General features: G+C 45.4%; 1 protein-coding gene across 4 annotated transcripts in view; it reads left to right on the plus strand.

Annotated features, from left to right (window-relative positions):
* Window positions 1–13,289, plus strand: part of PNPLA7 (patatin like domain 7, lysophospholipase) — a 125,152-nt gene that overhangs the window by 46,853 nt on the left and 65,010 nt on the right. For all 4 annotated transcript variants that reach the window (XM_080356186.1, XM_080356188.1, XM_080356189.1 and 1 more), the window contains one exon: window positions 6,370–6,483. In XM_080356186.1, coding sequence (XP_080212312.1) covers window positions 6,370–6,483 — 114 coding nt within the window. The remainder of the gene's footprint in view (window positions 1–6,369; window positions 6,484–13,289) is intronic.

Genomic DNA, 13,289 nt, shown 5'->3' on the forward strand with positions numbered 1-13,289 from the left:
GTGTGCCTTGGCACTGCGGGCGCATTGGGAAGTGTCTGCTGTCTGCACGCTGCTCGGGATGGGCCGAGTCCCTCCGCCCATCCTGCAGGAGCAGAAAATACCTTTTCACTGTCTTGGTCTGTTATCAGATAGTGGCGTGATGCCACTTTTGTTGAAGCACAGCTGGATGTGTCCTGAGCGATCTCCTCTGTAAGAGGGTGCGTTTCTGTGGGCTGCCGGCTCTTGCCAAAGCGTCTTGTGTGAACATGAAAACTCAAAGCCTACAAATATCAGGCTGGCTGACAGGTGGTGATCGTGAGGATTTGGAAGATGAGGAGTTTAAACTATATCATTTAATAAACCTCGGAGTCCTAACGTGCTTCCCAGGGTCTCCATATAAGTGATGCTTACATTTCTGTGGCTGCTGCTCCCTTGTCCTGCACCATGTCCGGGAGTGCAGAGCAAGGGCCAAAATGTGGGGTACCCTGGATGGGGAAAGGTGATGGCTTTTTGTGAGCTGGTAGCAAGGAAAATATTGACATGAGAGAAGGGAATACGATGTATGAGAGAATAAAAGATTCTTAGGTCTAGTACTAGCCATAATGAAGAGAAATCCCAAGCAGTACATTGCAAAATGTGTGGGAAGGGAATGTGCAGGAAGAGCCACAAGAGCCTGTGGTTGAAGGCTGGGGAGAATGGATCTCTGGATAGAAACACGGTCCTGTTGGCTTGAGTCACTAAATAAGACCAGACCTGTGATTTGAAAACTCACTTGGGAAGAATAATCTATAGAAGTAACTGTATCTTCAAATAATATGCATTTGCAGTTTGCTGATTATTAAAGAAATCACGCAGTAACTTGTTAAAGTGAGGCTCAATTTGCAGTGGTTTATTGCCAGCCCCAGTTTTGGTCAAGTCCTCTCTGAAGTCTCCAAGATGCCGAAGGCTGCACATGAGAACAGCTGCACTTGTTGTACTGGGGCTGCGCACACGCTTGAAGTTCAACAGATACTCCAAGTGATGTGTTGGATGTAGCGCAAAAAGGAATTTGGAGTAATTGGACCAACTTGCGCATGATAACGCTCACTAGTTTTCACTTTCCAAGTGTGTAATTTGGAAAGCTGTAAGAAGAGCTGGCAGGGGTGGCTGTTGAAAATGAAGTCAATAGAGGTCATCAGAACATAAATTGCTTTTCCCTCTCCTGTTAAAAGATTTACAATAACACTTTTTCTTTGTAAAGAACTTGTAGAGTAGGGTTGTGAATCATGTGCATTGTACGTGGTGGGTGCATTGGACGTGGTTTTGTCGCCATTTCACGCTAAGCTAGAAGAAAAGAGAAACCTCACTGTCAGAATTAACTAAAACAGTCAAAAGAGCATAGAGCTGTTTATGGTTGTGTTTGTGGTGTGGTGGTTTGGGGTTTTTTTCTGTCTTTTTGTTAACATTGTGAACAACAGAAGTGCAGCAGCGCAGGAGGCGCTGCCACCTGTGATAACGTTCACCATCAGTTCCAAGAAGCACAGGGTGGATCGTGCTCTAAATCAATATGTGCTCCTTGATGCACATTATTAACGACATTCGGGGTGTTACTGCGCACGGCTCTTGGAGGAGGTGAAGTGAAGGTGATGATGGATGGACAGATTCTTGAGGGTGTGATGGAAGCAGAGAGGAAATATTAGTCCTTGCTGGAAACCAAGAGCCGAGGGTTAGACCTCGGGGACAGGCGAGTGATGAACAGCACATTTAGCGCTTTTGCGTGGCTGCTGAAATAGGGCACGGCACTTGGATTTTGAAGAGAGGCAGATTACAAAGTGGAAGTAGCACCGTAATGTAGGTTTGAGTTTACAATACGAAGGAAGAGCGAACAGCACTAAATAAGATGGCAAAGAGCAGACGAGCCAGCCTGGGCAGGGCAGCAGAGGCAGCGGCTCCAACCTGAGCCCCAGCAGCACTGCAAGCGGCTGAGAAGCCGAGCGAGGATGGTGTGGGAGTGAATTAAACATGGAAAGAGAAGGCCAGCAATGGGCAGAGAGGCAGAACTGGTTCAGAGCCTTGTTACTACGGACAAGGAGGGGATGTTACAGGAGGAAAAAACAGAGATGCGCTGTTGCCTCAAGCAAAATCCATCACATTGAGTTGAATTTGATGTGGGAAAGAGTCCGCTGGTCCTTCCCTGCACCGCAGCAAACGTTGGAGCCGTGTTCACGCTGGTGTGGGTGAATGATGCTAATGGTCTGCGGAGGGCTCAAAAGTGAATCTTGGGTGATTATATATATAAATATATGCTCCCTCGATCAGGTTGAATACGGTTAGGAAGATATAATATTATTTCTCAAAATGGTTGTTAATGTTGTTGTGGAGGTGTCTTTGTGTTGTTTGCTGCAGCTGTGCTGGGTGAGCAACACGTTACATTTCTATTTTATAACCAGGGAAATAATCTGGTGGAGTTGATGTTCTGATCGCCGGTGGATTGTATTAAAGTTCAAGCTGGATCTTGAAGTCTTGTGCTATTTACAAAACTGGAAAAATAAGAACACTTGTTCACAAGTTTCACTGGACAGGGGAGCCCAAAGATTTGAATGTGGCTGAAGATTGAAATGATTTTACATGCTCGTGTTGCGCGAAACTTCTTTTTTTAATAAGGAAGGAGAAAAAACTCTGAATACGTAACCTCTCAAATGGTTTATTAAGAATAAATGCAAATAAGAAAAGTATGATCTACAGGGGAGGACTATGATTCAGCGTTAGAATAGGTTTTTAATCTCCAAGAAAGGTGAGAACAGCCAAATACGTATTTGATTTGGTGGATTCCATTTGCAGGGAATCTAAAGCTAATTCAGTGGCGGCTTTTTAAACGTGGGGTGTAAAGGGGAGAGCCGGGACTGCAGTGAACACAGAGCAATCCTGTGGGTGGTCCGAGTGCTCAGCGTCACTGCCAGGGAAGGGCAAGAGCTTTATTAATAGCTTGGGATAATCAATAAAAACTCAGATTGGCAACCGAGGTGCTAACAGCCAAGGGGTGTTTTCTATGTTAGAATACTGGGGTGTATTTGCATGAAAATACCAAAGCTGATGGCAAGGCTTATGTTGTGTGGGGAAGAGAAGGACAAGAGCAATTCCTGCAATTGGTTGGGAATTCCATTGAACAAATTCCCTGCAATCGCGGGGTCTGTAACACGGGCGTGTTGCAAACTCCACTCGCTCCGGAGCTTTGAAACACTCCTTGGGGGCTGAGAAAGGTCTGAGTGCCCCTCTGACCACCTGGGGATGAGGTTCAATTCAGTTCAAAAGGACAAAATTGCAGTTTGGAGGAAAAAAACCCATCCTTAAGGTTTTATTTGCAAGTTAAAATTTAATTCTCTTTTTACAGATCTCATCTTTTCTGAAAGGCTGGAGAGCCCTTTGGAGTACAGTTGATTTTATGCATTCGTATATCACACAAAGAAGGGAAAAGGATGCTCGACAGTTTGAGTGTTGTTCTTCTTTAGACAAATTAAACCAAATCGGGTGGTGACCGGCTGGGAGGAAAGGTTTTATTTGGCCAATTTGAGCTCTTAACCTGTTTTTGGGATAAGGAAGCTGAATTACAGAGCCAAAAAAGCTGATAATAGAGGAGAGAGAGAAACCCGAAGATGTTATACAACCATTCGGGGACTTGATTCTCTGTAAATGTGCATACAAAGATGGCATGAACTTTCTTTCCCCTCCTATATAACTAGTTCTAAAATGTGATTACCTAACAAAACATCCTTGGCACATGAACAAAACCCAAAGGTCTTGCAAAATGTATTTCCTTTAAATCCTTGTGTAGTTTTTCCTGCAGAGCAATTGGTGTTGATTAAAATCTGCACTCACTGGAGTTAATATTCCTGGGCTGAGCTCAACTTTTCTGGACTAATTGCAAGTTGTTGAGATCTGGATGTTCTGGCTGGCTGAATGAGTCTGGTTTGTGCACATGGAATGTGCCAAGAACATGTTTGTGTTGGCAGTGGGGGCTCTGCCATCCTACAGGGCATCCTACACTGCATTAACTTTCGCCGTGTCTGAGCCCCTAATTCTATAATAAACAGCTTTAGTTGTGTTGGAATTCGCTGTAAACATCAGCGTTGAAACTAATTCTGACCACCAACCAAACCCAACAAACACACAGAAAATCCCAGCAAACAAAACAACTTCTCAAACCCCCCCAAACTAAACCATTATAAGCGGATATATTTTCTGTTTCTTTTCCTCCTGGAAAACTTAAAATGAAAAGTCATGTTCATTTTCATTCTAAGTGTCCATGTGTTGCGGTTAGAGAGAGGAATGATTTTGTTTGTGTTTTCGCCTTGGTAATTACAGCTACTACAGCAACAACTGTTTTATTTGAAACGACCGATCTATGGATTTGAAACCCAGGAAACGTTGCCGATATTGCTCAAATTTGCAAAGCTGCGCTGTTTCTAAGCAATTAAATATTGTAGCTCAGAGCGACGCCGTCTCCGCGAGCACATCTCTCATTAAGAACTGCAGATATTTCACCAGGGAATTTGGTTTCTGCACTTCAGAACAAACCGGGCGCTGCTGGTGGGTCCAGTTGGTGCAGTTTTGGGTTCGGGGAACATTTTGCAGAGTTGGCTTTTCAGACCTGGGTTGGTTTGTATTGTGTCAGGTTCTCCCCCTAAAGGAGAATATCTCTGGATGGATTTTCACTGCCTGATCATTTTCTTTATCAGTAAAATAAGCGTTTCTAGGTGAAATAATCAGGCACTGTTCAAGTAGGTGCGGACTGTCACATTTTCCCATTCACGTAGCACAGACATATGCATATGTAAAGGAAAGAAAACCCCAAAATCTCCAAAACCAAAGCTCATTTCTGCCCCAAATGCGCTGATTTGCTCCTCATTCCTTTCTTTAATTTTTAGGAAGTCTTGATTATTTCCAGATTGTTGGCATTTGGCTTCTGAAAGTAAGATGGAAAGTTGTCGAGGGTTTTGATTGCGGGGTAACAATAAAACCCTGTCGGGTGTATTGTTAACCTCCTCTCCCCCTTCCCGCTCAGCACAGGGATCGGGAGAGAAAGAAGGACCGAGAGAAGAGAGTTGAGAAAATTAACAATGTTTTACTAATGCTACTGATAAGAACAGAGAAAATAATACAAAATATACAAAACCAATCTGGAAAGTCCCGGCAACTGCAGAGCCGGCAGCCGAAGTCCTGGACTGGACTCTGCAGCCAATGGAACTGGATTCAGTCTGTCACTGGCCTCAGTTCGCAGGGACGACTCGCAAGGTCCTCTCCTAATGTCGCCAAAAGGAAAAGGGACGAGATCCTCATGATCTCCCACTTTAATATGAAGTATCAGGTGAATGGGATGTTATACTCTGTTGGTCAGTTTCTGGTCACCTGTTTCTTGTTGCCCCTCTGGCGAGATGTGAATCTGTCCTTATCAATAACCTCACGTTCCATTGCTGTGTTCACCAAAACATGCATCTGGTTCTCCAGGAAAATGCAGCTCATGTGAAGCTTTAGCTGACAGGCACTTTCACTGAAAGAGAAACTTGTTTGTTAACAAAACCAGGACTAAAGTGTTTCAGGGTGGTGTTGAGGAAAGAAGAGTAGCAGAGAATTGGGGTTTTCCTTTCTCTTGGATAGATTTATCACAATTTAAAACAATGGATGAAAAGATCCAAGTGTTGTGATAAGCCAGTTCATGGTGTGCCTCTGGTTGCTGTTTTGAGAAGCCTTAAGTGCAGTTTTTGCTCTTGAGGTGCTGGCTGTGGGATCTTCCCAAATCTCACCCAAAACTTCTCTCATCCCACTGCGGGTTCTGTGAAAACCCGACACTGCCCGATACCCCAGCGCGTGTCCAAGAGATTTGGATTAAATCGATGCCGATCCTTGTTGCGGATGGATCTCTGGGGGATTTGGTTTTGGTCTGGGTGTGTGTGGGCACAAGTCTGCCCGTCTGCTCCTTGGGAATCCTTGCGTTTCTTCACCCTGACCTTTGGTTTTCGCAGCACGATGTGAATGATCTTCACCTCAGCACTCTCTAGAACTACCTGAAGGGCAGTTGTAGCCAGGTGGGGATTGGTCTCTTCTCCCAGGCATCGGCAATAGGACAAGGGGCCATGGGCTTCAACTCTGCCAGGAGAAATTGAGGCTGGAGATGAGAAAGCAATTCTGTGCAGAGAGAGTGGTCAGGCATTGGAATGGCTGCCCAGGGAGGTGCTGGACTCACCGTCTCTGGAGGTTGTTAAACTGAGACTGGACATGGCACTTAGTGCCATGATCTAGTGAATGGACTGGAGTTGGACCAAGGGTTGGACTGGATGATCTCTGAGGTCTTTTCCAGCCCAGTCGATTCTGTGATTCTGTGATTCTATAATGTTTGTCTGTGTGCTCTTGCAGGTGGAGGCGCTAACCCACCAGCCCAGAGCCACCACTGTCCACGCCGTCAGGGACTCGGAGCTCGCCAAACTCCCCGAGGGAGCACTGACCTGTATCAAACGCAAGTTCCCCCAGGTAAGATAATTAAAAGCATTTTCTATCTCTATGTCTGAGGAGCTAAAACACCCTGTTAGCACCAAGTCCTCTGGGTTTTCTCTATGATTGACACATACTGAGAAAACATTTTGTTCTCTTTGTCTGCCTGATCTGATCTATAGAAGACACTCACCAACTTGTAATCAATTTTTCACGTGTTTTATCGCAGGGCTGCTTTGTGTTATCTGGAAGAAGTTCATGCCAAATGCAGGACATGCGTATTTAGCAAAGTGGAAATCACTTAGTGCTATTGAAAGTTTGACTTCTCAAATCACTTTAAATGTTGTTATGCATTTGTCTCACTTGCTGGGACTCAAAGGCAGCACTTGGCTCTATTGTATGTACCTTTATTTCCAGAGCATTGATATTTGGGGTTGGTTTTCCTCTTCCTCGCATTTTTAGGCTGTCAGTCCTCATTGTGCAACTGCCAGATCTGTCTGTGTCCTGCAGACTCTGATTGCTCCTCGGATCCATCAACTCATCCATCTTCTTTAATTCACTTGACATTATACCTCTCCCTGCAAATCTGGAGACTGACGGACTTGAAATGTAATTCTTTTGTCCCTAAGTGCATCAGGGCCGTTATACTAAGCACTAAATCATTGCAGTAGCCTTACAGGCAATTCTTTAATGCTGTTACTTCAAATTATTTCTGATTTTTCTCTTACGTCAACAAAAAATCATCCTCTTGGTTCCTCTGTAAGCATCAGTTTTGCTGAAGCATTTGGGACCTGCTGCTGTGAGTTGTCACACAGGGCACTCCCGCTCTCTGGATTTCTCTTGAATATTCCTCCAATTCTCTTCTCTAGCTAATGGAGCAGATTTCCTGCCTGGATTTATGAACTGGTGTCAGCACGCAGCTCCTGTATGGAATGAGCCACAAACCTGGTGCCTCCGGCACCACCTCCTGCCTCCAGCTGCCCTTTTAAATCTCCTTGTGACCGACCAGGAAACGAGCGGGTGGAATTTAAAACCACCTTTCTCCTTGGTGGATGATTTTAAATGTTCCTAGTAAGCATTTAAACTGTAAATTGGTAGTAATCACACAATATTTAGCATTTACACAGCACACGGGCTGCGTTCTAATCCGCCTTTTGTCTGGAGGAAGAATCGCAGCGTCTCTTTTCTTCTCATCCCTTTCCCGATTCCATTAGTTGGCAGAGTTGTTTTCCCCTAAAAAGTGCTCTCTGTGGAGATATGAATCTTTTCACTTGGCAGTTAAAGTTGAGCTGGAGCGTTACATTTATAGTACAATTCAAAACATTTACTCGTAATAGAATTCAAATGTCTTCCCATATCTATAGAGTGTCAGCCTCAAATTCCTGACTTTTTCAAATACGGAATTCGTTTTCTCTAGACTTGCATATGGTTCGGCTAATTAGTTGAAGTGAAACGAAATGCTAAAATAGATCTTTTAAGGAACTGTGTTGTGTCTTTTTGTCTGTTAGGTCCATCAGATAAGAGAGGAAGGGCAGAAGTGAGAGGGAACTGAAGTGATGAAGGAAAACAATAGGGTAGAGAGTTTGAAGTCAAGTACAAAGTCGACAGAAAAGTAAAGGAGTTTAGTGGAGTTTTTGAGCTAGAAACTAGTAAACGGCACACAGAGAAAAGGGCCTGGGTAGGTGTTTCTTAGAAAAAGAATCCAGGATCTAATGCTGACTGTGCCTGAACAACGTCCTGCAGTGGCGAACAAAATAACTATGTCAACAGAAAGTGTTTTGGAGTGAAGAAATGCTGGAGTTCTGGCGTTGGAAGAGCTTCAGTACCGGGCTGCGGCACGTTTGGAGGGACAGGCAGAGTCTGGAGGGCAAAAAGGAGGCGAATTGGTGGTTAGAAATGTTAACCTAGAGAGGCAAAAGGACTGAAAGCTGAAGGGAAGACCCGGTAGGTGTTTGCAAATGTGTCGAGTTGTCTGCTGGCAGAGATGGCATAAGCTACTCGCCATATCGGAATATGGCAAATGGCAGTGCAATGAAATGGCAGGAGTCGGATATTAAGAAAAAGCTGATTCTACTCCCTAGAAAGGTCAAAAGATTGTTACTTGTTTTTATAACCTCTTAAAAAATTACTTTTGAGGTGATGCTTAGTGCTGGGCAGAGGGATGGGCCAAATGAATTCTCTCCATCCCATTTTCTCTCCTGTTTTTCTAGTAGAGTGATTTATAGGCAGGATTTATGACATTGTTTTCCCCATTCAATCAGAAGTAATAAAGTAATGAGGAGATAACAGGTGCAAGAGTTTTGAAATAATGCACTGGGTAGCAAGAGCTACTTGTGCTTCAGCAGCGTGGAGGAGGATTGTCCTCTGAGTCCTCTGCAAGTCAGAAAACCATCTTCTAGAACAAGAAGCGACTCATCACACACAATTCCCTACTGACCGGAAGGTGAAGTCAACCGCAGTCTTGCTCGGTGGAACAGTGACCGAAGATGGGTGTTTGTCCCCTGAGACAGGTGAAATTCTCTCTTAGATTGGAGGAATCCCACACCAAAGTGAATTGCTTTTGTTTTGGGGTACTTGGCAGCTCCCATAGAGCCCGAGCAGTGTGTGTCTCCACAGCCAAGAACTGGGTGGTTTCTGAGGTGGAATTACCCTTTCAATAAGTTACCCTTGAGCTTTAATATTTCCCATCAAGGGTGAAGAACCCTTTAATTCCAGGAGTTAGTGGGGAGACTTCATCCTGCATGCTTTCACCAGGCATTAAGTGGTTGTAGGGGATCCAACTCTGGAATGCATTGTCAGAAAATATCGCCTAATGGGTAAGAAAATTGCAAATATGGGTGATGCTTGCCAACGAGAGCAATGTCAAATGAGGGAAATCATGTTCTATTAGACCGTACAGTAATTCAAGTTCCTTGAGCTGTGATGTGCAATCTGGAAAAATTGCACAGCTGATGCTTGGGGAAGCACCGTATGCTCGGCCTCTTTAGTCTTGTCCCCTGGCATCTGCTTTGTTCCTGTCAGGGATGGGACACTGGTCTGCTGGGATCTCTGGGGTGACCCGCTAGAGCTGCTGCTCTCCTGAGGGATCAAACAGATGGGTGAGCATGGGGAGTCTCATCGCAGTGATAAGCAACAGCCAAAATCTCAGAGTATGTGCCCAGTAAGGAAAGATGTTGACTTCTGGATCCTGCTCAATCTGCAGCTACGTCATCTTGCTTCTCAGGAAAGTGTCCTGACCTTGAGTCCCTCTGGATGTGACATCCCAGACATTCCCAAGGGAAGGTGGTCCCAGTGCAAATCTGCCCCTTTGTGTTTGCTCAGGACTCAGTTTTGGGCCCCTCATCATGAGAAGGACATTGAGGTATTTGAGAGAGTTCAGAGAAGGGAACGGAGCTGGTGAGGGGCTGGAGCACAAGTGTGATGGAGCGGCTGAGGGACCTGGAGGGTTCAGCTGGAGAACAGGAGCTGAGGGGAGACCTTCTGATCTCTGAACTGCCTGAAAGGAGCTTGGAGCCAGGGGGGTCAGGCTCTGCTCCCCAGGAACAAGCGCCAGGAGCAGAGGAAACGGCCTCAAGTTGCGCCAGGGGAGGTTGAGGTTGGATGTGGGAACAATTTCTTCCCAAAGGGCTGTGGGGCATTGGAACAGGCTGCCCAGGGCAGTGCTGGAGTCACCATTCCTGGAGGGGTTCAAAAGGCGTTTAGACGAGGTTCTCAAGGTCATGGTTTAGTACTAGATTTAGGTTATGGTTGGACTGGATGATCCTGGGGGTCTCTTCCAACTGAAATGATTCTGTGACTCCTGCCCAGCTCAGTCCCGGGCACTGAACCAGCGGGAGCGTTTGCTCCTGCGAACGCCTCAGCGCTTGTTTCTGGTGCTGCTTGAAGCTTTTCAGAGTTGCAGGAGTGAAAGGGAATTGATTCTTTCTATTTTCATCGCTGCCTTCAGTTCTGAAAAGTAGGACAGAGAACCAGCTCACGATTTTTGGCACCACAAAGCGGTTTCGAAGCAGCAGCAGGAGCGCAGAATTTGTGAACAGATTACAGAGATGTTCTAACATCAGTGGATAACTTGGATCGCGTTTCATAGACGATCTTTATCTCTGCCGAGCTGAGATTGTTTTTATAATTCTCACTTGAAATTTAGACCTGCTGTAGCTGATGGAAATCGCGCTGAGAAACTGCTTGGGAGCCGTGGGGGTGTTAACTGCAAGACAACCTTGTGCATGTGAGAAAGGCGTGCTAGGAAACACAGCGTTTTTCCGCATTTCTTTTTACTCTTTAAGTCTGCCCTTGGGGTGTAGATATATTTGGAGCCCATCATCCATCTTGAGCAGCAAGTCCTGCTATCTTTGGATGTGTATTTGAACCAGAGGTTTGTTGGAGTGGATCGAGCCTTCCCTGGGGTTCTCTGCCGTGCAAAGTGAGTTCTGTAATGTGGCCTCTTTTCAAAACGCTTCCCTTGGGCATCGTGTAGCTTGTGCATCACATTATTTAAGCTCGACGTGGCACCGTGGAATAGGTCAGGAGAGGCCACGCTTCTAGATTTTTCTGTATTCATTCTCGTTAACCATTAAAACAAGTTTTCCTTGACTGGAGAAGTGGATGTGAAAAGGAAAGAAGAAGAACGTTCAGCAGAACCGCGGTCACCGGCTGTAGCCCCTGATGTGAGGATGCCCAGTCATAGCAGTGATCCCAAACTGGTGATTTTCTTCAAGACACAATTGATCACAAACGTTAGAAGCTCAAACAGCCCCAGAATGAGGCCTCAGTTCTTCTTTATGCTTTAGCGGCACTTTTAAAGGTGCCAGAAATTGGAGTGAGCATCTAAGGTTTGCTTTGTCACCGCGGTTCTCAAACCACTGGAAGTTTGAATCGGGGAGCCCTTGCTGAGCTCCCTGATTCCATGACAAGCGGAGCGTTTGATCTGATCTGGGCCGTGTAAAGCTTCAATAACACTCTGGTTTTATTCAAGTTGAGGATCTAATTTACCTCTCCTCCTCCCTTGTCCCTAAAAAAGAAAACCCCGAAAAAAGGTGGTACACAATAATCTCAGCTCCTGGAAAGAGCTCCACAGAAATGAACTTGCCATTGTGTGAATTGATATAAATTAAATGGCTGTTATTACTATTTTACCCCGTTTGCATTTACTTTGTAGAACAGACACCCCTTGCAGCCCTGCTTTGCTTGCCAGCTTTGGGCCTCTGTGTGGCAGAAAGCCCTTTTATGTGCCTTTTAACTAAATCACAGATATACGTGAAGGTCTATAATAATCTGCTGTGAAGGTACCGATAAATTGTCGTTTAACATATTTAATTTAACGGTGGTCTGTTGGATGACTGACTTGAAATTTTAAAGGCTTAACTATTAAATATCTTATTTTTACACTTCAAAGTCACCACACGAGGTCCTTGGCTCCCCTGCAAGCCTTGCAGGAACGCGGTTCCTTTGGGTAAGGGCGATGTTAGAGGATCTTCTGGAGAAGATTGGAAGAGACTTGGAAGGAAAACCACATTTGGGTTTCACAGAATCACAGAATCGACTGGGTTGGAAAAGCCCTCAGAGCTCATCCAGTGCAACCCTTGGTCCAACTCCAGTCCATTCACTAGATCATGGCACTAAGTGCCATGGCCAATCTCAGTTTAAAAACCTCCAGGGCCGGTGAGTCCAGCACCTCCCTGGGCAGCCATTCCAATGCCTGACCACTCTCTGCACAGAATTGCTTTCTGATCTCCAGCCTCAATTTCTCCTGGCAGAGCTGAAGCCCATGGCCCCTTGTCCTATTGCTGATGCCTGGGAGAAGAGCCCAATCCCCCCCTGGCTAGAACTGCCCTTCAGGTAGTTCTAGAGAGTGCTGAGCTCAGCTCTGAGCCTCCTCTTCTCCAGACTAAACAAGCCCAGCTCCCTCAGCCTCTCCCCATAGGGCTTGTGCTCAAGTCCCTTGCCCAGTCTTGTTGCTCTTCTCTGTTCTTCTCTTGTAGGGCTGTCACTCTGTTGGTTGTACAGGATCCAAACTGGCTTTAGCCACGACTGCTTTCCTAAAGCAGCAACCAACCACTGACCCTTTGCTTCCTTGCAGAGGAGCTTTGTTGCTTAGATTTAAAATAGCATACAATTAAACTTGAGCCTTAGGGCAGCGTGGAGCTGAGTTGACGAATGTATTGCTTTGATTTTGTTCTTACACATATTTCTTTTAATACAGACAGATTTGTACTAGACAGTAGCTTTTATATCAATTACTTTTTCCCGGGAATATGGGTGTTGGTGTAGATTTTGTGGAGTTTTCCTGTGATTTCTTTAAATCAGCTTTGTTGGAAGTCAGCTGAGAAAAAGCTTCATTTGGTACCACTGTTAACTATTAGCAGATAGTCAATTCACCAGGCAATCTGCACTATTCACAGAATGAAATAAATATCCACAGGAAAACATTTTACAGCTGAACTCTCAGGAGAATCACTTTCAAAAGGGCTTATTGTAAAGCAACCCTTAAGTTTCACAGTTGAACAGGAGGAAAAGCTTTAACTAGAACCCAGCCTGGGAAGAACAGTTGAAACATTTAAAGGGATTGTGGTGTTTGGTTAATGGTTGGACTTGATGATCTTGGGGGTCTCTTCCAAGCAAAATAATTGTGTGATTCTATGAGATACAGTGCTGGGGACCATAACCACTTGGGGTGGGAATTCCGGTCACTGTGATGCTCAGAACACCCGAGATGGATGGAGACGTCACCCGCACGTCTGCACCGTCGCTGGCAGGAGCTGCGGAGCGGTGACACCTCCCGCTCCCCTCGCTGAAGGACGTTGGTTTTGCAGCTGGAATCCGTCATCCTAAGGCAGGCAAACACAGTC

This window comes from Nesoenas mayeri (assembly GCF_963082525.1).
Source record: "Nesoenas mayeri genome assembly, chromosome: 18".
Classification (NCBI taxonomy): Eukaryota; Metazoa; Chordata; class Aves; order Columbiformes; family Columbidae; genus Nesoenas; species Nesoenas mayeri.